Here is a 27,663-nt window from a genome sequence, read left to right as displayed (position 1 = left end):
CACTTTTGAACAATGCTCTGATCAATAATTTTTCGTTTATATTTACAATTGATCGATATTTTGTTTTATATTCGATTTTCAAATATATTCATACACACAAACACGTATGGATTTTTTACACATTATATGTACACGTACACTCTTTTATCTTCTTCTTTTTTCACACATAAACACTTTTAATTTTAGTCTGTATTAATATGAGATATCACATTTCTCAGATTTTCAAGAATTTCACGAGATAGAACAGAATCAGTGATAGTCCATCGTCTTCCAGAATTAAGAGATGTTCGTTGTTTGAAGGATCAACAGCTACTGTCGGTAAGTGAGCTTCTTTCTTTGTTTTCTGAGCAATTGTGAAAAATGAAAAAACATGATCTGTGAATCTATACATTGCGACCAAACTCTGACTTTTCATAGAATTTATACATGTATAGTATACGTATATATGTGCATATGGAGTAATACGATTATTACGAATGTGTTGGTGCGTTGCGTCGAGTTCGACGTTCGTTTGCTTGTGTGTACTGTCTGTGTGTCAAATATCTGAGGATTTTATTTCTTTTTTTTGTCATTTGCTTTCGCTTCGAATATAGGTATTCCCTAAGAAATAATATAGGTTAGTAAGCTATTCCAGTTCTTGAAATTTATATAGGTTAGTGTTGTTAAAAAATAATCCGTATTTTCATGATTAATTCTTGTCGCCTATATACATTTCAATGTATCAGTTCTCTATATACTTATTTACATATGTATCATTTCTTTTTCGTTCCTTTTTTTTCGATAGTCGAACTTTCTCGATTATATACAATTATTATCGACACCTGATACATTACTTCGATCGTAAATGACGTAATTACTCGATACGTGTAAATAAAAATTCGAAGAAATATTATTTTTTCATATGCCTGCAAGATACATATGACTCATATATATTTGATATATATACGCATAAATACATAAATCATCGAATTATTTCGATTTAGCAATTGTTCATTATTTCGCGCGTAATGTATAAAGCATAGGGATAATATAGGTACTTGTGATACAAGCGCGTATCTATTTAATGTTTCTATATCGGTAGAAAATATAATTACTTCATTAGAAAATTATTGTCTATGTTTCAAATTCGAATTAATTACATTTGTCATCCATATCATTTTATCTACGTACTTATATTACATTTTTTATTATTTTTAATTGAAAAAAATAATATTTGATTTGACTCGTGCTGTACCTGTGATGACGTCATCGTATCACGGGATCACTTTCCTTCCTTACTGGTGGCTCATTGCCATCTTGGACGCAGTGACATGTGTACACAGTGTTTCGTCGCTCCGCATAATTACAGGTAATTAATAAGTTTTTTTCTAACGTACACCCTTTTCCTATATATCAATCGATAGCCAAACGTGTGATCTTCATGAGGCCGCGTTCGTAAGTCTGGACATCAATTCGTTTAAAAAATATTCGCAAAAATAAAATCAGCTTCCTGTAGATTCTCCGAGCAGCTTTTGTGTCGCACTTTTTCTTCAATTTTCCTGTTTTATTTTCACAATATTGATACTTGTCTCGCTTTTTAATGATGCTCTGATCAATAATTTTGCATTAATAGTTGCGATCGATTGATATTTTATATTAAATTCGATTTTCCTATATGAACATACACACACACAGACACAATAGGCATACATTATCATACACACACACAGGTATCAATCACATATATATACATATAGGTATACAATTATATATATAACTTACATATAGTGTACAATCATATATGTATATATGTATGTACGTCGGTATACGATAATATATAAGTACACACACACATCTATGGATATCCCTACATATTACGTACTACTTTTAATCTTGTCCTTATAGTAATATCATCTTACATTTTTCAGATTTCTAAGAATTCCAAGAGCTACAAACAGAGCGTCGATATACCAGTTTATACATCTCTTCGTTACTAAGGTAAGTTTATCTCATTTTAATACGTATAGCGAAGCATAATAGAGAGAGATAGATACATCAGGCGTAAAAGTCACATTAGGTGTGTATTTCCAAGTAATGTTCCGACCAAAATCAAAACAAAAACAAAACAGTCGAGCGTTCGAATTCTCTCAAGGCCAAAGAAGAGATCTTTATTCTTATATAACATTTCGACGAGTACAGACCTGTTGTAACAATGTTGTAAGCACTGATTGATTTCGTTTTAATTACGCATTTTATTATAAAACCTTTTTATTCTAACTTTATCACGATTACTTGAATATTATAGAAATTTTATTATTTCATAGGATGGTGTAGGAATTCGTATACTTTTTAGGTTAATTCGTCATCGAAACTTTCGATAATTTTACAATTATTTAAACAGTGTTATTTAGACGTATGCGGAATACAAAAAACTAATATTTAAACAATAGTACATTTGTTTAACATTACCAAGATCGTAACGCAAGAGAAACAAAATAATTTTAGTTTATAACTTTAATATTTCGAAATTTTCGTCTCGCAATCATTGGCCTTGTGTAATACAAACATATACGACTTTTATTTACTTCGACTATTATTTTGTTAGTTTCCTTCTGTACGTCGACGAGTGAGCATCGCAGTTCTCTTTTTCCGAATAAGAAAACTTAGGAATTAATACTTTCGATAATTTTACAATTATTTAAACAATTTGTATTGTACGCGGAATACACAAAACAAATATTTAAACAATGTTCAATATTACAAAGATCGTAACGCGAGAGAAACTCAAAATAATTTTAATGTAAAATTTCAATACTTAAAAATTTTAGTCTACAGATCCTGAACTACGTGTGATGTCAACAAAGCCAAACTTTTCTTTGACTATGACAATTACTGGATTATTCTTGCTTTGTACATCGACGAGTGAACATAGAAATTCTCACAGGATGTTTTTCCTCCGAGTATCAACGAGGACTTAAAGTAAATATATTTCTCTATCACATATTTCTTGAATAATTTATACAGTTTCTTATTATAACTGTGATATAAATGATTGTGTTTCTATTTTTCTGTTTCAGAACTTTATTGTAATCGCGCGCGTAGCAATGAAGTAATCGAGTGTTAGTATCGCTAAAATAAAAATATCGCGAAGTAGAAGCAGTGTTTGTTCGTACGCGTTTCGCGATTTAAACAATAAGTGTTTTTGCATAGACTGCGCGCAATGCAGTCGTTAGAGTCAGTGTTTGTTCGTAAAGTTATTTGCTTTTGTAACAGTCGCACAGACTGTACTTATAAAAGATATTAGAGTTTCGCGAAATAAATTCAGTGATCGTTCGTTAATAAATAACTACCGCGAATTAGAATCAGTGCATCACTGAAGAGGATCTCGACCAACTTCGATGTCGACCTACCTCATTTTCAACCAACTACGAATCGTCCACCCTCAATTTCGACCTAAATCGCGGTCCAGTGTTTTGGAGCCATCGCAGAACTTCTTAAGTAGTAAGTTAATTTTTAAATCCCTCCGATCACTCAATCATGTCGAGGACGAAAGGTCCGAATCGGCACGAGTTATTGGTTGTAATTTTTTAAGTAAATTATTGACGAGCATGACCGCGAGTAATTTCTCTTTCGGATTTACTCGCGAGTGGTACATTTTTTATCGTTTATGTGTTTTCATTGTTTATATTTATTGTGCATGCTTATTTTTATTAGTTCAGGATAGGGTCTTCTTGTTTCATCGGTACGATTAATTAATAGTGCAATTAATAAACACTTTTCTTTGTTATTATTTGCTCGTGATGTTAATGTTGAAATCGGGCATTTATTTATCCGATTTCGTTAGAAAAGCATGTGATGTAGTCTACGTCATGTGCATTGTTCCGTATTTAGACTATTCAATTGCGATTTATTTCGATATATCGATATAGATGTATTAAAAAATGAGCAAGAAGACAAGCGCGACGGATAAATTCTGGAAAACAAGTGGTAGATCATGATCTTGTATTTTAATTAGAATAACCACTTGTTAAAAGGAATCGTTCGAGGTATTTTGATGATTGTTACATGAAAAAATTAATTAAATATTCAATCTATTGTCTTCATAAAAGAAAAGTCTCAATAGAGTCATTGTTTGTGAAAGAAAAAAGTTGAGTAAAGTCATTGCTAATAAAAAAGAAAAAGAGACTTGTAGAGTCATAGTCCGTAGGCCCTAGAATAAGTTAATCACTTTTTAGATCAGGATTTTCAGCTTCTAACAAACTAATTCCCGTTTCTCCCCCCCATGTTTTCTGCGTTCTCATTTATGCGCGTACCTAGGTGTTACTCGTATGGGTGAGAAACAGTTAGTATGGGTTTAGTTTTAAGTTCTCCCTTATTGGCGACTGTCATTGCGTTAGTGATTGTGCACGATGTATCTTGCATCTGTATGTTCGTGTTAGGTGGTGCATTGTACATCGTTACGCGATAACTTTTAGATAAATATTATACTATTATTATTTATAATCGTATTTGTATTAATATATTATTATATCGTTTTGTATAGTAGAGTTATTATATATATTCTTTGGAAATGCTCGTATATTACTAGTATGTATATATACTAGTATGTACTAGTATTTTTTGCTTTAGTCATTTACGCAATAGTCATTAACCTTGACAGTCGATTACAGCAATTGGTACGTATCCCTTATTAATTAAGAATCATACGCGTTTGAGCTAGGGTGTCGGAGATGTCCCGGGATATACTCTCTAGTGTAGGCTTTTGCACCCTGGCGGTATGTGAGAGAATCGTGGAGTGTGTGTGTTGGGATGAATGTTTTGCTATTTTTTAAATATAGGTTGTAGGTAGGCAGGTAGCATATCTCTTTCTGTGTGATTGTATATTTAATTTTAAGTAGGTAGGACCGAACGAGATGCAATTTCCATTCGGGAATGGAAAATTCTGTCTCTGGATATTGTGCAAAGTTTCAGCAAATTTTAGTATTATTTAGCATGCCTGTTTTTTTTTCTCCATATGCTGATGCTTTGTATAGCGAGATATATCAGTATCAAATAGTTCAAAGATCATGCATTTTGTAGAAATTCGTTTCTTTCGATTTAGCAATAATTTTTGAACATATTCGATACTTAGTATTAAGTGTATTAACACTTCGTACTTCCATGAGTTTTTAAAATGTTTTGATTTATTATATATGTGTATTAAAGAGTAAAAGTAGTAAAGATAGAAAATAAAAGTAGTCTGATAGAGATCATACAAAAGATATCATAGATAGTTTTGTTTTATTTGATACTTTATAATTTTTCAAATGCGAAGTGTTAGTAAATAGGTTCAACGATTAGATTAAATATCTGCTTGAGCATTCGAATAAATGTTTCTGTGTAAATGCGTACGATTGATGGATTTTTTCGATCCATTGATCGTCCACAGGCTAGGATAGTTCATAAAATGTTTAATAAGCTTTTATTTTTTATTTTTTTTTCTTTGCAGTTCTTGTTAGGGAATGCTCTATAGCAATTGTTAAGGTATGAAGAAAAGAAGAGGCTATATGCCGAAGAGGCCCCCACGAATTGTGGCTCAAGAGGGCAACTATCGACGACGAGTCATTTTTTCAGAGGATTACAATATGTTTCTCTGATAATGGCTCGTGGTCTTATCATATTTTTCCTATATTTTTTACCACGTTGTCATTTCGCTCGTCAGTAGTAATAGTTATAATCGGAGATGATGAATCATCTCCTTGGTATATAAAGTTTGTCCTTGAATGGTCCAACAGATACATGTTGATGCATGTTGCATGGTGCATGTTGGAATTCTAATCCTTTATATTTTACACTTTGGTATGTTTATCTTAATAGTATTATTAAGGTTTACAATTTTAAGATTAGTTTATTTTTAAGGCTTATTTAAGAGAAAAATAAGGCAGATCGATTAATTATCTGTCACTTAGTAATTAAGATAGTTCTTAAAAACCTGGATATATATCGGATTTATTCATGAATGAGTGCCATTTGTTATAAAAAGACATTTGTTTATGAATTAATACAATATTATTTTTATAATTTTTCTCAATTCCCTTAATTAACTTTTTAATTTTCAATTTTAGATTTATCAATAATAAATGTAATATAGTAGTTATTATAAAACACATATACTTTGTACATTCCCGGGATGTACAAATTATATGTAAAAATTATATCAATTGATCAGAATATTTAAAATTTTGTAAGGATATTTTTACGATAATTAACCAAGTATCCAGGCTTTTTTTACGGGTAGGATAGGGCACAATCGCGGTTGATGAATCCTCGATCGATTATGATCGAGTCGATAGAAAATTCATTAAACGCGATTAATTATTGTTATTTTAGTCCGTGGATCTCCAGATGCAGCAACTTCCACGTAGTGAGATCTGGGTCGGTATTACTTGCGATCTATCGAAATCTAATGTAACGCAAGTACTACCGGGCGAATGGCTGCATATTTCAGTGTGTTTCATAATAATGTTTTGCTTTTAATTGCATTTAAATATTGTACATTATTAATTACATTACACTTGCTAATTAGATTTCAATCAAATAGATACATATCTGATGGATCAAATAAAATTATATAAAATAATTTCTTGAAGCAACACACTGTTCATTTTCAAATTCAAATGATTTAAAACGACACAATTTTTTTTTTCGCGATATGTTCGTTAACAATGACGTTTAAATTTTCGATTAGTAAATCGATTAATAATTGTTTTCATTATTAAACATTTAAAAACGATAACTTAGAAAATTCGACTTACCTCATCATAAATTAAAATGTTTAGAACAAATTCATAATAATTTCTTTTGATAAATATTTTTTACAGGTTTATATAAATTCAAGGCTTGATCAATTAGAGTAATTATTATTAATAAAATATTCGGTAAGATGAAAAGTATTAATAAATATGTTATTCATAATTATGATTTTAATATAGATCTTGATTTTATAGAAACAAAATGATTTATTTTTTTGAACTACTTTAATTGAACTTTATAAATGAAAAGAATGAAAAATTCGTAACTTACCTGCGACAGATATTTGTGAGATATTTGGGAGATACTTGGGATAGAATAAAATAAAAAGAAAAAAAAAATCAACGACACACACGAGCTCACATATTTTTCAATACTTTATTCATATAATTTTCGTAGTTACGGCATTATCTCTATTTATTTACATGTCTCCATTTTTGAGAAATTTTGTAACGCGTATGTGCGCGCACTACGGTGCGACGTGTGTGTTCTTGCGTATGACGTGAAATCTATTCGTTTTTTTCCAGTCGTTTTCTGTAAAAGATACATCGCGAGGCGAAAAGAAGAGAAAAATGGTAATGAATGATTTAACTGCATGTGGATGTGTATGTGTATCTGTGTGCGTGTGTGTAAGTAAATAGATACGGGCGTCTTCTTTACGCAAAGTACGATCGACGCATGTAATTATGAATCGCCAAAAGTTATTTATGGCGACGAGGTAAGTGATTAAGGCGGATGGGGAGGGAGGAGGGGGGTGGGTGGGTAGGGGATAGGGGACAGGTTGGGTGGGAAGATGCTCTTTTGCTTAAAAATCGAATTTCTAACGAAACGGCACAGTAGGCTTCGCCTTGACGTGTAAAAAATCTAAATGCATCATACGCCTACGTCGTATTACATTATTTATATCCGTATTTAATTCACGAAATGATAAAGAGGCTGACTAGAGCGGTTTACATACGATGAATAAACACGTTCGATCGCTCGAACGATCGCGAAAGAATTACACAGCATATAATATATACCCTTTTTCCCTCCAGTCTTTTACACACTCGAGTGCTACTATACACATACATACACACATATACATACATACATACGTACGTACATATGTATGTATGTATAACGTTATATATACGTATGGGCGTGTAAAAATTGTCACGAGTCAGCCGACAACAAAAATATGCGCGATCGAACGGCGTCTCTCTCTTTCTCTCTCTCTCATTCATGCATATACACACTCTCTCTTTCTCTCTCTCTCTCTCTCTCTCTCTTTATCTTTATCTTTTTCTCTCGGTTCCTCTCGTCCCAGCGCGAAGCACATGCTCTTTCTCTATCTAATATTAGTGCACTCGTACGCACGATCAACTGTACAATGTAAAATATAATTCCTGTCTACCTAATTAAGAGAGAATAGGCGGAGCCGCGTGAGCGTCGAGTGTTACGCTTACTTCGGATCCTCGACTCCGTATACGTCGTCAATATCCTTTTTCCTTTCCTCCTTTCATCCTTTCATCCTGTCGACTCGTATTATCACGCCAGTTGGTTATTAGATGATAACGAGGTGAGACGAAAGGGTGAAAGGTATCGATTTGCCAGACTCTTAAATCGTAATTTAATGCGTTAAGTTATTTAGTAGGATAACACCTTGCTCGGTAGATACTCTTATAGAAGTTATAATTGCATTAGTATAAACGTCGTAATAGTTGTCGGTACATCGAAGGATATGCAGATAGAGAGTCAGAGGGCAGTGATAACAATATTTAATGTTTATCGCGAATCGTTTAATTTTGTCTGAAATTTACTAATTCTAAGAAAAATCAGCGTACGCGGCAGCGGCGTACGAGCGCCGAATAGATAATAAAGAACTAATATCGATGATCTTTTTTCGTTCTTTTGCTCTCTCACAGGAAACACAGAGAGAGAGAGAGAGAGAGAGAGAGAGAAAAAGAAAGAACATAAATAAATAACTAAATAAATAATTAATATACATATGTCTTCGCGCGATTCCGTCGGCTCTACGGAGGGACGACGATATATCGTTAAGACTGCCCGTTCGAGATTAAAATCGAATGTAATTCTAAGAAATCGACATCGATTCGCTTTTTATTTTTATAGCTTCGGATCGATCGATCGATCGAACGATCCGCGAAGGTGGAGGAGAAGGGGTTGGGGTGGTTGGTTAGGGGAAAGTTAGGGGCGGCAAAAACATGCGACACGAGTACGGCGAAACTCGATGATCAAAGCTCGCCGATTTTTATTATTATTATTATTATTATTATTACTATTATTATTATTATTATTATTATTATTGTGCTCTTTCTTTTCTTTTCTTATCTTTTTTTTTTTTACTTTTTTCTTTTCTTTTCTTTCTTTTTTTTTCTTTTTTTTTTTCTTTTTTATTTTCAAAGCGCGAGAAGCCACCATCGTTTTTGAAATATACATTGAGGGATGAGATAAGCCTGATTGCGATTAGTTTCATTCGATCCATGGTCTATGGGCTTTTAATACGAGTCGGCCGAACGCGAATTCAAGCTTTTGTGCGTTACAGACGCAAATAGTAGTATTTCAAAAATTTCGCGTGCCAAGATAAAAAGATTTCGAGATTTCGTGCTAACACGTCTCTTCCACGCTTTTTTTTTCGAACAAGTGATACGTAACGACAATCGATAGGACAAACGATATATTTGTGTAATATATTTTAACGAATGCGATTATTCGTGCGTGCACTTTTTCTCGTTTACTTTTCTTTACTCTCTTTCTTTCACCCTTCATAGAAATATTATACATGTTTTGTATTCGCGCGTGTACGTATGTATATATACATAAATATATATCGACATACGTACCCACGCATGTATATACATATATAGATATACACAAATACGCTTGATGCGTATCCCTAATATGTAAGACGACGCGTGCTTTAACTCTTTTTCATTCTTTTTTCTCTTTCTCTCTTTTCCCTTTTTTTTCTCTTTTGAAACATTTTTTTCATTGCAAATAAGCGCGTTCGCGCGCGCAATTATACGTATTTTTTCTTACATCAAGCGCACTGTAAGAATACAGGGACTATATGGTTTTTTGTCTTTTTTTTTTTGTGTTTTTAAATATTTTTCCTTACTATACTTTCCTTCGACAAATATATGTATATCGTATATATCGTATTTTATATACTCGTTACTTTAAAAGGATATTTAACAACACACAGCAATGATACGATATGACGCAGTACGCACGAATATTCGTCGTCTAGATCAAGAAAATATGAAATTTTGTTATGACAAATTCTTTTTTAACGAGCATGGAAGGACGCGAAGAGAAGTCATTAGACGAGAGAGATAGTTAGTTTGAAATACCGAGCGATAAATAAAAAAAATTAATAAACAAACCAAATCATTATTATCCTTGGGACCGAGATAGCGTGAATGCGCGCACTTAAAACGCAGAGGGCTGTTCTTTTTTCTCTCTTTCTTTCATTTTCTTTTTTGTGTTTGTTTGTTTATTTCTATAACAATCGGACGTGTTTTTTTATTTTTACTTTTCTTTTTTTTTATTTTTTTTTTATTTTTTCTTTTTAATTATTATTTTGCTTTCATTCTATCTTTCTTCTTTTCCCTTTTTTTTTCTTTTTATATACCTGAACGATTTCGATGAATCATCGTCGAGCATGCCTCTCGTTCTCACGCGCTCGCTCTCTAATTCCTCTTCCTTTTAATTACGATGTCACTACTAATTAATAGTATCGTCCTTATCTTTTCTTTTTTCTTTTTTTATCCGAATTTTAGGAAAAGGGAGCCATTTTACCATTTCTTTTCGTTTGTTTCTCTTATTTGGCGCGTTCGTCTCTCTTTTATACACGAGATATTTATAATCTTGTCGTAATCCATGTTATCTAGTCCCTTATCTTGATTATACATACATACATATTGCTTTCGACGTATCTTCCTCTTTATCCATCCTTTCTCTTTTATTATCTTCTCGCGAAAATTTACGCGATTTCTTACTCTCTCTCTCTATTGTTTTTTTCTGTTTTAATTTTACTTTTATTTCTTTTTTCTCTCTTTTCATTTCTCATACATTTTTATGGAAGATCGCACAACACGTAAGTACTTATTCGTTTCTTACTGATAAACGTTCACCATTTCACGATCACATTCATTCTCTCTCTCTCTCTCTCTCTCTCTCTCTCTCTCTCTCTCTCTCTCTCTCTCTCTCACTCTTACTCTCACTCTCATTCTCTCTCTCACGATCGTTGCGAGGATCCGAGTTCGATTTCGATAACACGCACCACACTATCTCGAAGGAAGTTTTACGACGATTCTTGTTCGCTTCAGAATTACAAATGATCGATCGTACGAGATCAATGTACATATGTATATATGTATTTACCCGTACCTACATATGTACTTACGTATAATACGTAATACTATTTATTTGTTTTATTTTTTTCTTTTCCTTTTTATATTTTGTATTTATTATTTTGAGAAGAAAAGAAAGATGGAACGATTTCCACGTAGATATTCGAGTTCGAGCTGTGCCGACCAGATTCGTTAGATTGGTTTTTATGAAAAAATATATTTATATGTATGCATGTATGTATGTATGTATGTACGTGTTCTGCGTTACGCGCACAATATATATGTACGTGTTTTTGTGTGTGTGTATGTATGTGAGTATGTGACAATGTGTGTATAAAACATGCAGGCGCTTCTCCACCGCTGTTCCATCGAAATTCTGGTCACACTTTAAGTTCGTTCTAATAAGAATCACGATTATGTATTACAACAATAATCGAGTATGTCCTTCAACGATTCGACGGAGCAGATGCATTATAGCTCGAAGAGAAACACAGAGAGAGAGTTGTCCTTTTTTCTTTTTTTTTTTTGAATATCTACCGTATCGTTCTCACAGCTTATCTTTCTTCTTTTAACTAAATTCCCATCCTATAACTTACGATCGATTATTTTCCTTCGGGATCGATGCGTTCACTCGCACGATCGATACCGGAAGCTGATCGCGTTTACGCCTACTCATATAGACACAACGCGCTTTTCTCTTTCTCTCTTTCTTTCTCTCTCTCTCTCTCTCTCTCTCTTTTCTTTTATTAATAAAATCTATAATTTAACAAACAATTTGCACGCATAACGTAACCGGTAAATATCATATACATATATGCATATATATATATTATATATATATATAATATATATATATATTTTTTTTTCTATACAACAATAAATGTAGTTTTAATCGCTATGTAGGATCATCATCATTATCATCATCATCATCATCATCATCATCATCATCATCATCATCATCATCATCATTACCATCACTCTATCATTCGTATAAGATACTTTCGTCATTACCTAAATTTACGACATTCTTTCCAACATTCATTGTATCGCACGTCGCAAACGTATATCGTTTAATCTCTCAAAACTACGTTTAACAATAAACGAAAGGTCTTTCTTTCGAGAAAACTTAACTATGTATGCGTTAGGATCGCGAGATCGTGGCGCGATTCGTAAAGGGCACACACGAATCCTGACGATCTCGGTCGTATTGGAAAGTATCGAAAATCGTTACCGCGAATACATAAACGCGATATCTCACGGATTTCTCTTCTACGTCCTAGCCACCGTCGCTTTCTGGTACGATAAAACGAATTTACTTTTATGCGGTGGTCGGCCGTAGGACGAGGAAGATAGATAGATACTCTCTCTCTCTCTCTCTCTCTCCTTCTCTTTCTCTTTCTTTCTTTCTCTCACCCTCTCTATAACTTTTTTTATTACTCCCGTTTTCTCTCTTATTTTCAGTCCAGTTCGAAGGATGCACGTTTTTAATTGGCTAGGCCTACACGTACCACTCCTTGATGTCTATGAGTTCTCGTTTTTTATTTGTTTTACTGCCGTTCGCGCCATTTTTAAGAGCACCGTTAAACGGCTGTCCAGAACCAGTAGCTCCAAGGAGAGCTGCATTCGGATCCTGACAGAATGTTTTAGTCTCATCGACCTTGTAACTGGTTTCCGGTCGATTCTTAAACTTCAGGATTATCAGAATGATAAGTACTATTGCGATGAGTGCACCCGCTATAATACCAATTATCAGTGCCACATTTTCTGCAGTTTCGGATGTTATCCTCTTGTTCTTGTTATTGTTTTTCGGTGGGGTTGGCATCGGTGGATAAATCGGCGGTGGAGGTGGTGGAGGTGGGTCCGTCATCTCTGTAGTGCTCGTTTGGGTTGTCACAGTTGTCGATCGGTGCGTCACAACGCTGCTACTGCGTATTTGAAAAAAAGGAGAAAAGAAATATATATATATATACACATATATACATATATATAAATGTTTCATTAGGTTAGTTAAGTAATTTTTTATATCAATGAGAAATTCATTGATTTGATTTGATTTGATTCGATCGATTGATTGAAAGTACACTTTTTCTATTTGATAATCAATTTCTTTTTTCGCTATACCTTTTTCGTATCTAGGAACGTAGATATGTAAACATAGATGTATAGGAATCTTGATTAAAAATAGACTATATATATATATCTATTCGAAAATAGCTATTAGTAACGGTGTCCTTAGTATTTTCAAGCACGTAAAACGTTTTATCCTGAGTTCAATACGATCGACCTTTTTTCTTTTCTTTTTTCTTTTTACTTTATTTCATGATCAACGCTTACCTGCTATGACTGGTTTCTGTGTCGATTGTTGAAGCATTGTATTGCACGGAAACTGTGACGAATTCTCGCGTCGATGTCGATGGCGATAAAGATGATGACGATATCGTTGGGCTGTGCTGAGTGCTGCTGTGACTCGTAGAGTACTCTCGTGAAGTCGTATATGTTACTGGACTGCTCGTGTCTGCTGTCGGCGGGAAAAGAGAAAGAAAGGGGTTAAAAAGAGATTGTAAGCTTTTCTCTTTTTTTTTATCTTTTCTTTTTTTTTTTTTTGTCTAATTTGTCTGATGCCCTCGAGCTGATCACTCACTGATCACTCACGATCATTTTCAGTAAAAGAGAGAAAAAGAGTGCGTGAGTGCGTACGTTTGTATATGTGTGTGTTGTCAGGGTATGTGCATGTTTATGTATATGTATATGTCTATATATCTCTTTAGAAGCCAAAGAGGAAGCCCGAGGATATCACGCAACGATGTAGAGGATGAAGACTGAAAGAAGTAGCCCTTCGGTGTCTCTCTTATCGAAGGGGCTGCTCCACTGTGCTTGCGACGGTCAACCAAGCTTGTGGCGACCGGATTGGCGGAGCTTTCACCGCATACGGCTTAGGGATATGCAAACTGAGAGTGAGAAAGAGAGAAAGAGAGAGAGAGAGAGAAAGAGAGAGAGAAAAGAACGAGCGTCACCGAGTACAAGTATTTCCATACGAGAGTATTTTCTCTTTCAAAAGCTCTGATCGATCGTTCGCTTATCTTATCCTTAACCTTAATATTCTAATATTAGAAATTCAATATGATTGAATTGATTATGAACTAATCATTTATGTAGTGGCACGAACAAACGAAGTGGGAGTAGTTTTTATACGTAAGTTCAAAACGTCTATAGCTTTTTTAATTTTTGTTCGTGTTTAAATAGAAATAATATAATGTGAAATTTCTAATGTAACATACTAATATTAATATGCTATACATGATACAACATACATTAACTTTTTCGGATATATATATATATATATTGGAAATATATGTATATATAATAATTATTCTTAAGTATTCATGTAGATATACAGATATATAAATTTCTAATATATATTTATCTAAGCTTCTCTTTATAGTTCCACTCTATATATTTGTATATGATTAAAAGATAAACAAAATATAAATGATATTTAATACTCGTAAGGATTTGGAAATACTCTACTCGTGAATAAAACGAATGCGTAGTGTGAAAGTAAATGAGTAGGCGGAAGGATCGATAAGCATTGGCGTGGTAGGTGGAAAATAAAATAAGAATATTTTTTAAGTTTCTTTGGAAGACACGGACCGGTAACAGATGTGACGACTATTTCCTCAGTTGTTCCAGGTTCTCCCGAACCTTCCTCGCAATCTTCTTCTTCATCATCGCACGATGGTCGTTCTTGAATATTTTCGTTATGTTTTGGTCTCAAAGTCGTTGGTAGCCTTGTAGGTGCCACGTAGACCGGTGTTATCAAATCGTCTGTAAAAATTATAACTATTAGTATTCCATATATCTCGTTATTAGTTTTATCTTGAAGACGGTAAACGTTTAATGAGAATTGTTTGTTTGTGCGCGTGAAAATGACACGTATCCATGTCACACATCCGTGGTTTCCTCGATCATTCCGTTTCGGACACGAATACGAGCGCAATATGACGTGAAAATTAACTATGAACGTGACGACAATACCGAACGCACTCTCTGATGTTGACGTTTAAACGCACGATATCGTTAATGAGAAACGTCCTCGCGTTTCCATGATGTTGACGACAACTAACAATCTGTGACGTGTGAATGTCTACTTGTTTCTCCAAATTTTACGTGTAGTTAGATATATATATATTTTTTGGAACATGAAACGTGCATATGTAAATATTGTAGGCATACGTTTACAATTGGACCAGATACTGACAGATTCAATTATAAAAATAAAAAAAAATGTGCACACACACACATACGCTTTATTTCTTGAATATTTGCAAACCTTTGTAATGTGGAAATGAAAAATTGAGATGAAAAATTAAAATGACATGTTTCATCGTGGTGAGTGTAATGTAAGGCTCATTCTTAGCTTGGAAGTTTGCCCATTCGAGAAGAGATCGAAAGCGGTCATAAGTATCGATCCGTAGTTTGTTGAACTAATCATGGACTGTTGCCAACGAACTTAAAGAGATACGTACGAAATATTTTTAATATAAAAACGTATGTGAGAATATTTTTTCAGTGTCTGCTTGGGGATATACTACATCTTTAGCCACTATATTATTAAAAATACTTCGAAGGGTTATTTAAATATTTATATCATGGACCGACATAGAATGTGTATAGCTTTCATATACCTTTTATTTATATATATATATATATAAAAGGTATATATATATAGTTATATTCTATTTTTCATTATCTATACCGTATAGTCGACAATTTTATTAAAGCGAACATATTGCATTTTAGCTTTTTTTGGTCGGTTCGAGAAAATATTTTTAGCTGAATAACGTGCAAATTAAATAACATTCATTCCTGTTTTATATTTGACGACGAAGAATTTTTAATATGCAAACAAATAAAGAAGAAAGAGCTTATAGATCATGACGAGACGAGAAAAAAGCTTATAGATCATGCAAATGACAAATAAATGAAAAATCATTGATTTATTAACACGTAGATCATTGTTGATCGGCATGCAAAATTTTGCAATTTTTCGAAGATTTTCTTTGTTTTCTACAACATTTAGAAGATCATAAAACTTTATTATCTAACAAGGATAAAGTCTAATATACAAATATTATAACACTAAATTATCTTGTATCTTTTATCTAAAAAAAATCTAATGGAATAATAAATGATATAATATGAAATAAATTTTTATCTAACATCTTATCGATTTATATATAATTGGCTTCGTCAATAAACTTTTTAAATATTAAAATATTGAAATATTAAAATGTTTCTTATACACGATCATTATATATTATTTCTTATATGTCCGTATGCATAATTTGTTGTATAAAAAAAAGAAATAAAAAAAAATATGGTAAGAGCCGCCGTAGGCGACAGTGCCTTACCAATTATGTGTGTTCCATCCTTGTCTAGGGGAGTGCTAAACGTCTCTCCTTTCATACTACACAAACGGTTAAGTCTAGTCGTGGGTTTATATAGTAATCGGCTATTGCACGAGTACTTGCGAGAAAGCTGTTACTAGTCAATAAATAAAAACATGCATTAAAAATTCAAAAAGAGATAATAATTATCATCCAAATAAATATTGTATCGTTAAATCGATCATATTTGATAAATTTTCGAGCAACGTCGATAGATATAAATAATTTTATAGTTAAATTAAATAAAACGACGAGGTGTAATGATTCCATCTGGCGTTAGACGAGCGAACTACCGACAGTACATTGACCCCGGATGGATAGAATAGTAAAGAGAGAGAGAGAAAGAGAGAGAGAGAGAGAGAGAGAGAGACGAAGGAAATTACTTACACCCACGACGAAATGTTTACTTACACTTACCGGAACCAGGCTCGTAAATGGGAGTGCATTCTTCGTCTTCGTCGTCGCCGGCACATCCACTTCCGGCACCGGAGAAGATTAGATCGTCCATCACGCCTGGGAAACCGGATGCTGGAGTCTACGATACGGAAAAATTTACAAGTACATTTGTGATACAAAGATATTTTCGTAAATTCGTTTATTTTTTTAGTAATTTTTTCGCATCGAACGACGTACATATATATATATATATATATATATATATATATATATATATACATGTCATCGAAAAATTGACTCATTGTTAGATATGAAAAAATGAATCGACTGTATCGATTAATTTACCTGCTGCATTCGTTGCAATGGAGCAGCCCGATCAAGAAGACTTCCAGCTGGTAAAAGTTGAACGTCTCCTCTTGTAGTAATTCGACTGTCCTTGGCAGCAGCCAATTCTAAGATCCTTGCACCATTGACGACAAGACCTGCGATTACTCCTAAAAATGGTCTCTCGACTCTTCCTTTGCTTCGATTCCATCTGCCACCTACTTGTATGGTCGATTGGCTATTGAATACCGAGTGTTGATAGCCTGTAAGGGATAAAAGAAAGTAAGGTTTTAGTTGTTGCGATGACATCTTTATGGGTAAAACGTGATTTTTTGGATCTTTTTATTTCTTCTTTATTTATTTTTTTCTTTTGTCGATGATAACCATGGATAGTCCGATATCATATAGAGAGGGAATGTCATTGATTTAACGAGTGCTTCGCGGTAGTACTCTACAAATTATTCGTTTGACCGTTGATTAGGCGAGCATGAAGAGCTGGATGTGATGCGAGTCTCTTTATTGACCAGTCGATTTGGCCCTTGTCCTCGCACGTACGTATGTATATACGATGTTGTAGGTTAAGTACTTGTTTCTCTTCCTTCGTCCTATGCTTGGAATGCCCTTAAGGAGCCCATGGCCCTTTGTAAGGTCTAAATTTGGTTGGTTTTGTGAACAGGCGGGTATAAAGGGTAAGGAATTACTTAGGGCTGTCTCTCCCTCTCCCTCTCTCTCTTTCTCTCTCTCTCCTCTTTCTCTCTCCTCTTTTTCTCTCTCTTCTTTCTCTTTCTCTTGATTCGACCCTTCGTACTCTATATAACAGAGGATCTATATCACTACTTGCTTCTAACGATTCATGAACAATGTCATTAGAAATATATTTCACGTAATATCACTTGCATGTTTATAGTGGTATTTCACGATGGAAAAAAGAAGATGAAGGAAATCTGAGAAAGGAGAAAACAGTTCCGTGCGTTATCGTTCACTATTAAAATATGGAATACCGGACAGAGATCGAGTAACTCGAAGTGACTCGTCGGATCGTTCGATCAGGATCGATATATACAGGGAGATCTCTCGATCGAGAAAGATCGATAATGAGGCTATTTTTCGATTAGGCGACTAGGAACGAGCTGGCTGTCGTTCTGGGTCCGAAGAAGAACGGTATATATATATGTGTATATATATATCTACACAATCTTAATACATTGTATACATGTATATATATATATATATATAATATTTGTATATATACATACACACATATTAACGAAGTGCACACATATTAACGAAGTGAATAAAAGATAGGTTCGGATAAACAGGCAACGTGACATGCCATGGGCGAGTTAAATGCCACGGGGTAATAGGAAAGCAACAGTTTGACGTGGTATATTTTTGGTAAAGAGGAAGAAGAGAGAGAAGAGGGAAGAGGAGTAAAGGAAAATGAAGAAGAAGGAGAAGATAGAAGTGGAGAATGAAGAGAATGAGGAGGAGAATAAGGAGAAATAAATAAGAGAGAAGTAAGTATAAGTATGGACTGCTTTGAATTCCTCGAGAGGATAATAATTTTCGGCGAAGCGAGAAAAAATGGGACCAGCTGACAAGGCTACCAGGCTTGCAGGAGAAAATAGAAGGCACACGAGCTGACGTCGTTTTAGGCTACGCTCCGCTCGTTGTTGTTGGCCTTCGGTCAACCAACCAATCGGATTTATTTTATGCTCGAAGGCGTGCGACAGGATGTTTGCTTCGTTTAACCTTTCCTGAACATTTTACAACTTTGTCGTTTATTCATAGATTGTACATGCATATAATATTTTATTTTTATTCTTTGTTTCTTTTATTATTATTATTATTATTATTTTTTTTTTTTTTTATAATGAATCCTTAATTAAGAACGTTAGTTTATTATTCATTTTTTGTTTCAAGTTTATGCATGGTGCAAGGGTAATACACATGCAAGAGATTATCGTGATGTTTATTTGTGAAAGAAAATTATAAGAAGATTAACACGAACAGATAGACAGATAGACTTTCGATAAGGATAGAAGATGCGTTATCAAGAAAAAATATATGCAACTCTCAATAGATATAAAATATTATGTTTCTTTTCTTTTTTTTTTTTTTTTAATAAACTATACATAATCGTAAAAATTAATAGGGATTGTTCGGAAATAATCGGAAATAATTTAATATTTTTTCATGCGATTTTCTATACGATTTATAAACTCCTTTAAAAATTCTTTCAACAACTTATATCTCTGTTAAAGAATTTTTATTTACAAGTAGTAAGAATTTTGAACAGGAAATGATAGACGAGTTCAATACAATGAAGACGAATGAGAAAGAGTCAGCTGGATACGACGGTGATCTGAAATTCCTGACTCGGCACTTGTCGACCAGGCATAGTCGGTTTATCAGCATAGTATAAAAATACAGCTGGTAGATCGTGCCTCTTCTCTTGAGCATGTACGTATACATGAATACACGTGTACATGCGCGCATGCGCACGTGTCGGCCTTCGGTGGCCTGAAATCTCTTCACTAACGACTACTTATATATATATATATATTGTGCAACCTGCTGTTTCGTCCGCCATGATGGTTGTTAAATGGCACGTGCGCGCACGTGCCGAATCATAAAACGTATCGGAAACATAAAATTGGGCACGCGCAAACGAACAACCTATCCTTTCTATCGAGAAAACAAGATAAGGATGTCATTGACGGCACATTCCGATCCGAAGAAGTCCAATAAACTGTATCACTTTACTAGGAGAGCAGAAGAGCGTGCCACGATACCCGGTTCGGTTCGAGAATTTCGGCTGGTAGAAAGCGTGGGTTTGAACACACTTTTGTGAGCCTGTGTCTGTCTGCTGTCTGTCTGTCTGTCTGTCTGTCTGTCTGTTACGTTGCTCCTGCTCCTGTTACTGCTACTGCTATTCGCGTGTGCGTATGCGTGTGTGTACGTATATATATATGTTTCTGTGTATCGTCACACCAGACGAGAATTCCTTCTTGTTTGACTCTTTAGTGAGTACCACGTGTGCCGTGCATAGGTATCGAATTAAATTTCTGGTCTCCTTTTACATTTATATATATATTTATATATATATTTATATATATATATATATTTATATATATATTTCTGTATATATTTCTGTATATATTTCTATATACATATGTGATATGTGTATGGACACATATACACACGTATTATATATACACATACTACATTTAATTCAGAAAAAAAAAAGATTCTTTAGCACACTTCTATATATTTTCCTTTTTATGAAGAATTTTTTTATTCACGTCGATAATTTAGATACGTTATGTTATTTTAATTTCTAATAGAGATCGTCCAACAGTCGGATATTATGAAATAAATTGAATCTGTATTATATATGGCGGATCAATGATGAAGGTATATTTCGTCGGTCGATTTTAGAAACCTCGTTGACAAAGGAATTAGACGTTTTTAGAATTCAAGTGAGGCGTTCGATGTTTCGGAGCAATTAGCTCTTGCACGACATAATCTAAATTAATAAGTAAACTGACAGGAAAGTATGGAGTACGGGGAGGTGGTGAACACCCGAAAGTAGGTTAAGGCGCGCTACGTTCGGTTGCTTAGACAAGTGGCGTATTCGTTTAAAACGGATCAGGAGAGGAGGAGATGACCGAGGACGAAGATGCCTAATCCGGAGAGGAAAGAGAGAGAAAGAGATAGATAGATAGATAGATAGATAGATAGATAGATAGATAGATAAATAGAGTTCATTGTAAATCTTATCACATGGAAAAGATGATCACGTTGGTTCATCTAACAAAATGGCCATTTTAAAAGACCAATGTAAAGGCGTAGAAAATCGATCAAATGAAAAAGAAATATATATATATATATATATAGTTGATCGATCACGTGAGTATAGTCACGTGAATTCATTTAATAAAATGGCCATTTCAAAGAGTCGATGTAAAAGTATAAGAAATCGATCGAATGAAAAATATATGTAAATTTAATCACGTATGATCACGTTGGTTCGCTTAATGAAATGGCCATTTCAAAGAGCCAATGTAAAAGTGTAAGGAATCGATCGAATGAAAAATATATATAAACTTGATCGTGCGAATATGGTCACGTGGATGTGATCACGTGAGTTCATCTAATAAAATCGCCATTTCAAAGTGCCAATGTAAAAGTGTAAGAAATCGATCATATGAAAAATATATGTAAATTTGATCACGTGGGTACGGTCACGTAGGTTCATTTAATAAAATCGCTATTTCAAAGGGCGAATGTAAAAGTGTAATAAATCGATCATATGTGAAAGATATATGTAAATCTGATCACGTGGGTTCGTTTAACATAATGGCTATTTCAAAGAGCATAAAATAAAAAGTACGTGTCGTCGTTAAATAATATTTCATAACGTTCGAGAGGAAAACTTTTTCTAAGATTTGTTTATGTTGAAACACGTCGTATTTAATAATAATATACGACCGAAGGTGACACTCTTTAAGCATATCACCGATCGTAAATACAAAGGACGTATTTGAATGTCGAACGCGCAGTACGCCGAACGTGCAAATCGTTCGCGTTCGCATGAGTTTTGCATTATTCAGAACTCGGTAAGTAAGCAAGCAAGCAAGCAAGCACGTGTGCGTGTATGTCTTTCTACCATTGACAACGTTCCACATGAAAATTTCACTAATTTTCTCACGCTCACGAAGGGGAATGAAAACCATAGGTACGTATACGTAATTACCATTTTGCGTGAACGGTTAAGTTCTCACAAGAATATCGAAAATGTTACTTTTAATAAGCTATGCAATAACTTATTACAGATAATTATATCATGAAAATTTCATACGAACCGTGGGATTGCTATAATATTGAAAAATTAATTATAGATCATTGAATATTTCGTTTGGATTATATTATCTGTATACAGATATCGATCATATATTGAAAAACTTATTATTAGTACATATTGAAAGTTTCACATGAATCATATGATCTGTATATATCGGTAATACGAATTTTATATCTATATCTATAGAAAAAGTTATTATAATCGAAAATTTTATATGGATCGTGCGAACTTTATATATTGTAAAAATCATTATGGATCATTGAAAATCTTGTCTTTTTTTTTTTTTTTTTTTTTTTTTTTAATTAAGAAAATCGTTTCGTATATGTCGTTCAATGTGATTTTAAGCCAAAGGTTTGGGAACTGTTCGCAATGTTTCTACTGTGGGAACCGAAAATGGTCGCGTATTTCACTCGCGTCCTCGTCGTTCACTGGGTATGGGAAATGTCGATGATTCCCAGGCAATGTCAGCTCTTCGTTCTTGTGTATATAATGTGCACACGTATACCAAAACTATTTTCAAAGAGAGAGAGAAAGAGAGAGAAGAGGGATGCGTGTTTTCGTTCCGTTATATCGTTCGATGTCGTTCTTGTTTTATCAAATGATCGGTTTTATTCGAACATCGTTTGATGACGGATCACACAGCATATACCTACGTATATATATATATTTTTTCGATGATATTTAAAAAAATAATATCTGTGAGCTGCATGCACTGTTTCTGCAAATATTGTATTTTCTTTTATTTTTTATAACACAGGTATATAAATAATTTATTATATGCTTGCGAAATGAATGAAAAGTAAGGATCAAGTTTTCATATAAATTTTGCGTATCCCACGATCATTGGAAAATTTGGAAGCTTCGATAAAATGCGAGATTATATCTGTTATATTCTATTATATATTATTTATCATTTGTTTACGTTGGAAAAAATTCATTCATTTAATTTTTCGAAAGAATTTGATTATTTTAAATCGCTATCGCAAAAACAATTTCTCTCGTAATAAATTATGATTTTGGAAGTAATGTGATATTTTATAATCACACGAAAGAATCTTTCGAACTATGGACCTTCACGGAACATCGAAAAGACGGTTCTCTTAGAAACGTTCTCACGGTATGAAAAAAAAAGAAAGAAAAAAAAAAAAGAAAAAAAGGGAAAGTAAAAAAGAGAACAGCGTGGGCGGTGACTCGAAAGGAGGATCATAAAATCGATGTTGGGTCTTAGGTTACTTCGCGCTAACGATTTCTTTTTTTTTTTTTTCTTTTTCTAAAGAAGGGAAAGGAAACTAAAAATTTCGAGTCGAATGCTTATCTTTCCTTTCCCATGGGATCTTCTCTCCTACGTACGAAAACAATCGAGATTTTGGTTGCTCTTAGAGAACGAGTGTGGGAACCCCGAGCGTGAGAAAAAGCTGGACAGAGGGCTGAAAATGTTGTTACATGTAACAGGCTTCTATCGAGTACGCGTTAGTAAAAGAATCTATATACTCTTATGCCCTTTTAAAGGAACAAAGAATTTATGAACTCTTTTTATCTCATCAATATGTAATATTTGATCACTTGATTACTCGTCAAATATTTTGAATAATTATGAATGATAACGAGAGATTTCTTTGTTTTTACGAATGAATGAATAAATAAATCGTGCATTTTTCTATAAATTTGCTGTATATGCTAGATAAATATTATTTTATAGAAACGATGAAAAATTTACTTTTTTTCAATTATTTCAACTATTTCAAATATTATTATCACATATATATATATATTTTTTTCGAATGATCTTAAATTTATGTTATTAATATTCATCAATATTTATGAATAATTTTTAAGATATATGAATGTATTATGATTAGTTCGTATTAGATACGTTTCGTTATAGTTTGTGCTACGATCTCGATGCCATAGTTTAGGAGAGTAGTTTCGTGTTGATTCACGCTCGTATAAAAATAGAAAATATATTCGTAAGATCGAGAGAAGTGTAGAGGAAAAGCACGTAAGGGGTAGATATCAATGGAATGCATCGACCAGCATCAACGGTCTGGTCTCCTGGTCGATCTGGGAATCTGTTTCCCCTGAAGTCGCGAAGATTCTCACGATCAAAGAAAGCGAAAGAGGAGAAGAAGGAAGAAGAGAAAGAATGTTTCACACGGGAATGTCTGGGAACGTGTTCGCATCCCGTAGGAAGGTATCTCCTCGATGTATGTACTCACTTGACGCGTTTGTGTGTTTGCGTGTATATATATGTGACAAAAATGATATCGTTTACTTTTTGAAACTGGACGAGGTTTTTTCTTATTTTTTTTTTCATTTTTTTGCGTTTTTTTTTTTGTTTAGGACATGCAAACGTGTGAAACGCGTGAATTAAAGTGGCGTACGTACTTATTTGCATGGAGAATTTATCAAATAAAAATATGTGAGATATAACTTTTCAAAAAGATTTATCATCAAATTCTTTGAATTGTTATACTAGAGATTATTGTTACATATATATATTTTTTTATAACGTATTTATTTTATGTATCTATTTTATTCCACTCTGTGAAAAAATGTCATTTAATTTCTAATATTCGTAGGTTCGTTCGATTTTTATAAGTTTTGTGAAAATTTTATGAGAACAGTTGATTACATACTTTTCATTGTCATTACGACCAAATATTACAATTATTAATTTACCAAATTAGCATTTTTTTCTTAATGAATTGATGAGAAAATTCATGTAACGTATCAGCTCTTTCGATTATTTTCTTTTCATTCTAGAAAAAGGTCATTTCATTTTCAATTTCACTCGTATTCTTGTTCGACTTTTATGAGAAACATTCTAAACTAGGTGTCACATAGACATACAATACATATATATATATATACTTATCATACGCATATAAATTTTATTTAAATACGTTATATAATAACGATGTTATAACCGATTCATATTTTTCGTTTACTATAAATTAATGAAAAATTCATCATCGACGTATTACATTTTTTTGTTTAATTTTATTCGAGAAAAAGATGAATCAACTTTAAAGAGTTAGATTTATTATATATAGAGATGATGTCAGACGATGAGGGTTAAGGGGATAGAGGGTGAACCTATTCGTGGTACAAAGAAGGGTGAAGGAGAAGGAGGAAGAGGAGGAGGAGGAGGAGGAGGAGGAGGAAGAGGAGGAGGAGGAGGAGGATTCGTCGCAAAACTCTTTCGTTACTCTGAACGCCTACTACCGAAGCGGATCGCTTCGTTTGCCCCCAGGGACGAACTATCCCACGCCTCCTGGTTGTTCCCGACTCACTCTTTCTTTCTTTCTTTCTATCCTTCTGTGGGAAGAAAAGCAACGTCCTCGGGAAGCACGACCGAATCCGTGAGAAAGTATCTTGAGACGGGATACAATACGCGATCAGGGATTAAATTCGAAAAACGTGTGCCTGTGTGGCAAGCTAATTTACGAAAATGAAATTTTGTTCAACGATTGGAATGCTCCGGACGATAGATAATAGATTAGATAGATGATTATTTTCTATAATATCTCAAATTGTTCAAATCGTTTCGTTGAATTATTTCGAACGAAAGGAAAGTAAGTAATTCGTACGGCATGTACGGCATTGAGAAATAATATTGTATATGTATATTAAACGCAGATATAATCATTTCAAATAATTATTAGAAATGTTAATAATATATTAAGTTAATCAATAAGAATTGTTATATAGAAGAATCTACGTTTCTTAGTATCATTTAAGTTTATCGAAGATTGAACTCTTGCATCGTATATAAAAATAAAATCGGACTATTCAATAATTGTTTGTTGATTAATATCATTTTAAGAGACTTTATTTATTAAAAATATGATAAAGAAGTAACAGTGTATATTGGTTACTTGAACTTATCGATTATACGTATTTCACGGAGTAGAAATGATTAGAATCGATTAATGGCTGTTGTGGATTAGATCGTGATCATTGGAGAAGCGATTGAAAGGGGATGCGTGTGCGAGCATGGAACGAAGATAAGGGTCAAGTTTTACGAGGAAGGTTTATCGAATTCGAGGGGTCGAGGATTCCGACGATCTTCGACACGAGAGGTTAAAAGATCCTCGATAGGTTCGCCAGGATGGATAATAAAGGCAACCAACGATATTCTTCGAGAAGTAGAAGAGAAAAAGGAGAAGGAAAAGGAGGAGGAGAAGTGGAGACTCTTCTCAGGCCAATTAAATCGTTCCCACGGGATCGCACCGTGGGAGAGACTCCAGGAAAGCGAGAATTTGAATCTCTTGGTGAGCCGGACTTCATGCGATCGTAGGAAGTCGATGTCTCCACATTGCAGAAAAAAGAATTAAAACGGAAGTCGCGAAAGGAGTTAAAGAGTTAAGCAAAATGGCGGAGCGAAATGAGAAAGAAAGAAAGAAAGAAAAGAAAAAGAAAAGAAAAGAAAATTTCGTTTATATCGGATTATTATAATTGTCTTAAATTTAAATTTCGTATTAATCGAATTGTATTTAGATTTTTACGGGTAAATCGTAAGATTGTAATTTAGTATATTAATTAATAATATTAATATGCACAATTTATTAGAGATAACCATACATGTATGTATGTATGTATGTATGTATGTATGTATGTATGTATGTATGTATGTAATATTTCTATGTATTTAGTATACTCTCTTTATATATTCGATGAATTCCTATATACATGATAGAAAAAGAAACAAGCACAACTGAGACCACAACGGGATCGATATATAAACGCGTGAGAACAAAGGGAGGACTCGTGGGAAAACGGCGAAGGCGCATGGCGCTTCCGATACCAAGAGATCATGACCAACGAGAAAGTTCTTCGTCTTTTTACTTCCTCTCTCTCTCTCGATTCACCCCTCTCCATCTTTTTCTACCCTTTTTACTCCTTTTTCATGAAAGGATTGTATCTAATGATAAAGAATTTTTATTAATAGATTTACTAGTAGATTTCATCATTACGTTGATTGTTTAATCATTGAAGTTGATCATTTCTATGTAATAAATATATTTTTTATAAATTGATAATATATATCTGATATTTTTTTTCTTTTTTTTTTTTTTTAATCGAATTTGACGTGAAAAGTATTTTCGGAAAGGACGCGTTTAACGTTAAGCAAGATTGAACAAAAAAGATATTTCGATAATGTAATTTTTCTTTTAATATAATTTTGCTCGATATTAAAGTGTTAATTTTTTTGATTATTTCGCTGGATAAAATATGGCGGATAATTGTCAATTAAAAGAAAAGAGAAAAAAAAAGTAAAGAGGTGTGACATTTAATAGTCTCAAGTTTTTATTTATGTCTGTATAACCAGAGAAATTTTAATGGACTCAACGCGTTACTGACCTATTTATGTACTTAAAAAATCGACGAAAAACACTTGACTCAAGCAGTCACCGAGTAGAATCATGGTGGGAGTAACTCGACACGGCCTTGCACGCACGAGATTGGAATGTCGGGCAAAGAACTGTCGCGCCAGATGGCT

At 33.6% G+C, this 27,663-nt stretch overlaps 1 protein-coding gene, 2 long non-coding RNA genes and 1 other non-coding gene across 12 annotated transcripts in view; 2 read left to right on the top strand and 2 right to left on the bottom strand.

Moving 5' to 3' along the window:
- The first annotated feature begins 1,307 nt into the window (after nucleotides 1-1,307).
- Nucleotides 1,308-2,945, top strand: LOC127065722 (uncharacterized). The gene is made up of 3 exons (XR_007782166.1): nucleotides 1,308-1,348; nucleotides 1,908-1,977; nucleotides 2,808-2,945. It is a non-coding gene; the product is annotated as an uncharacterized LOC127065722 (long non-coding RNA).
- Nucleotides 2,946-7,132: 4,187 nt separating this feature from the next.
- Nucleotides 7,133-27,663, bottom strand: part of LOC127065699 (neurexin-1) — a 287,672-nt gene continuing 267,141 nt past the window's right edge. For 6 of the 9 annotated variants that reach the window (XM_050998448.1, XM_050998444.1, XM_050998441.1 and 3 more), the window contains 5 exons: nucleotides 17,315-17,556; nucleotides 16,985-17,108; nucleotides 14,778-14,951; nucleotides 13,461-13,644; nucleotides 7,133-13,051 (listed from right to left, as the gene is read on the bottom strand). In XM_050998448.1, the coding sequence (XP_050854405.1) occupies nucleotides 12,625-13,051; nucleotides 13,461-13,644; nucleotides 14,778-14,951; nucleotides 16,985-17,108; nucleotides 17,315-17,556 (1,151 nt within the window). In that variant the 3' untranslated portion in view covers nucleotides 7,133-12,624. The remainder of the gene's footprint in view (nucleotides 13,052-13,460; nucleotides 13,645-14,777; nucleotides 14,952-16,984; nucleotides 17,109-17,314; nucleotides 17,557-27,663) is intronic. The other 3 variants (XM_050998442.1, XM_050998450.1, XM_050998445.1) reach the window with 2 other exon arrangements.
- LOC127065721 (uncharacterized) lies at nucleotides 13,558-15,425 on the top strand. The gene is made up of 2 exons (XR_007782165.1): nucleotides 13,558-13,686; nucleotides 13,895-15,425. It is a non-coding gene; the product is annotated as an uncharacterized LOC127065721 (long non-coding RNA).
- On the bottom strand, nucleotides 16,496-16,599 carry LOC127066003 (U6atac minor spliceosomal RNA). Its single transcript, XR_007782240.1, has one exon. It is a non-coding gene; the product is annotated as a U6atac minor spliceosomal RNA (small nuclear RNA).

This window comes from Vespula vulgaris, chromosome 8 (genome assembly GCF_905475345.1).
Source record: "Vespula vulgaris chromosome 8, iyVesVulg1.1, whole genome shotgun sequence".
In the NCBI taxonomy this organism is placed as follows: Eukaryota; Metazoa; Arthropoda; class Insecta; order Hymenoptera; family Vespidae; genus Vespula; species Vespula vulgaris.
Note: the sequence above shows the minus strand (reverse complement) of the source record. Positions and strands in the feature narration are given on the sequence as shown.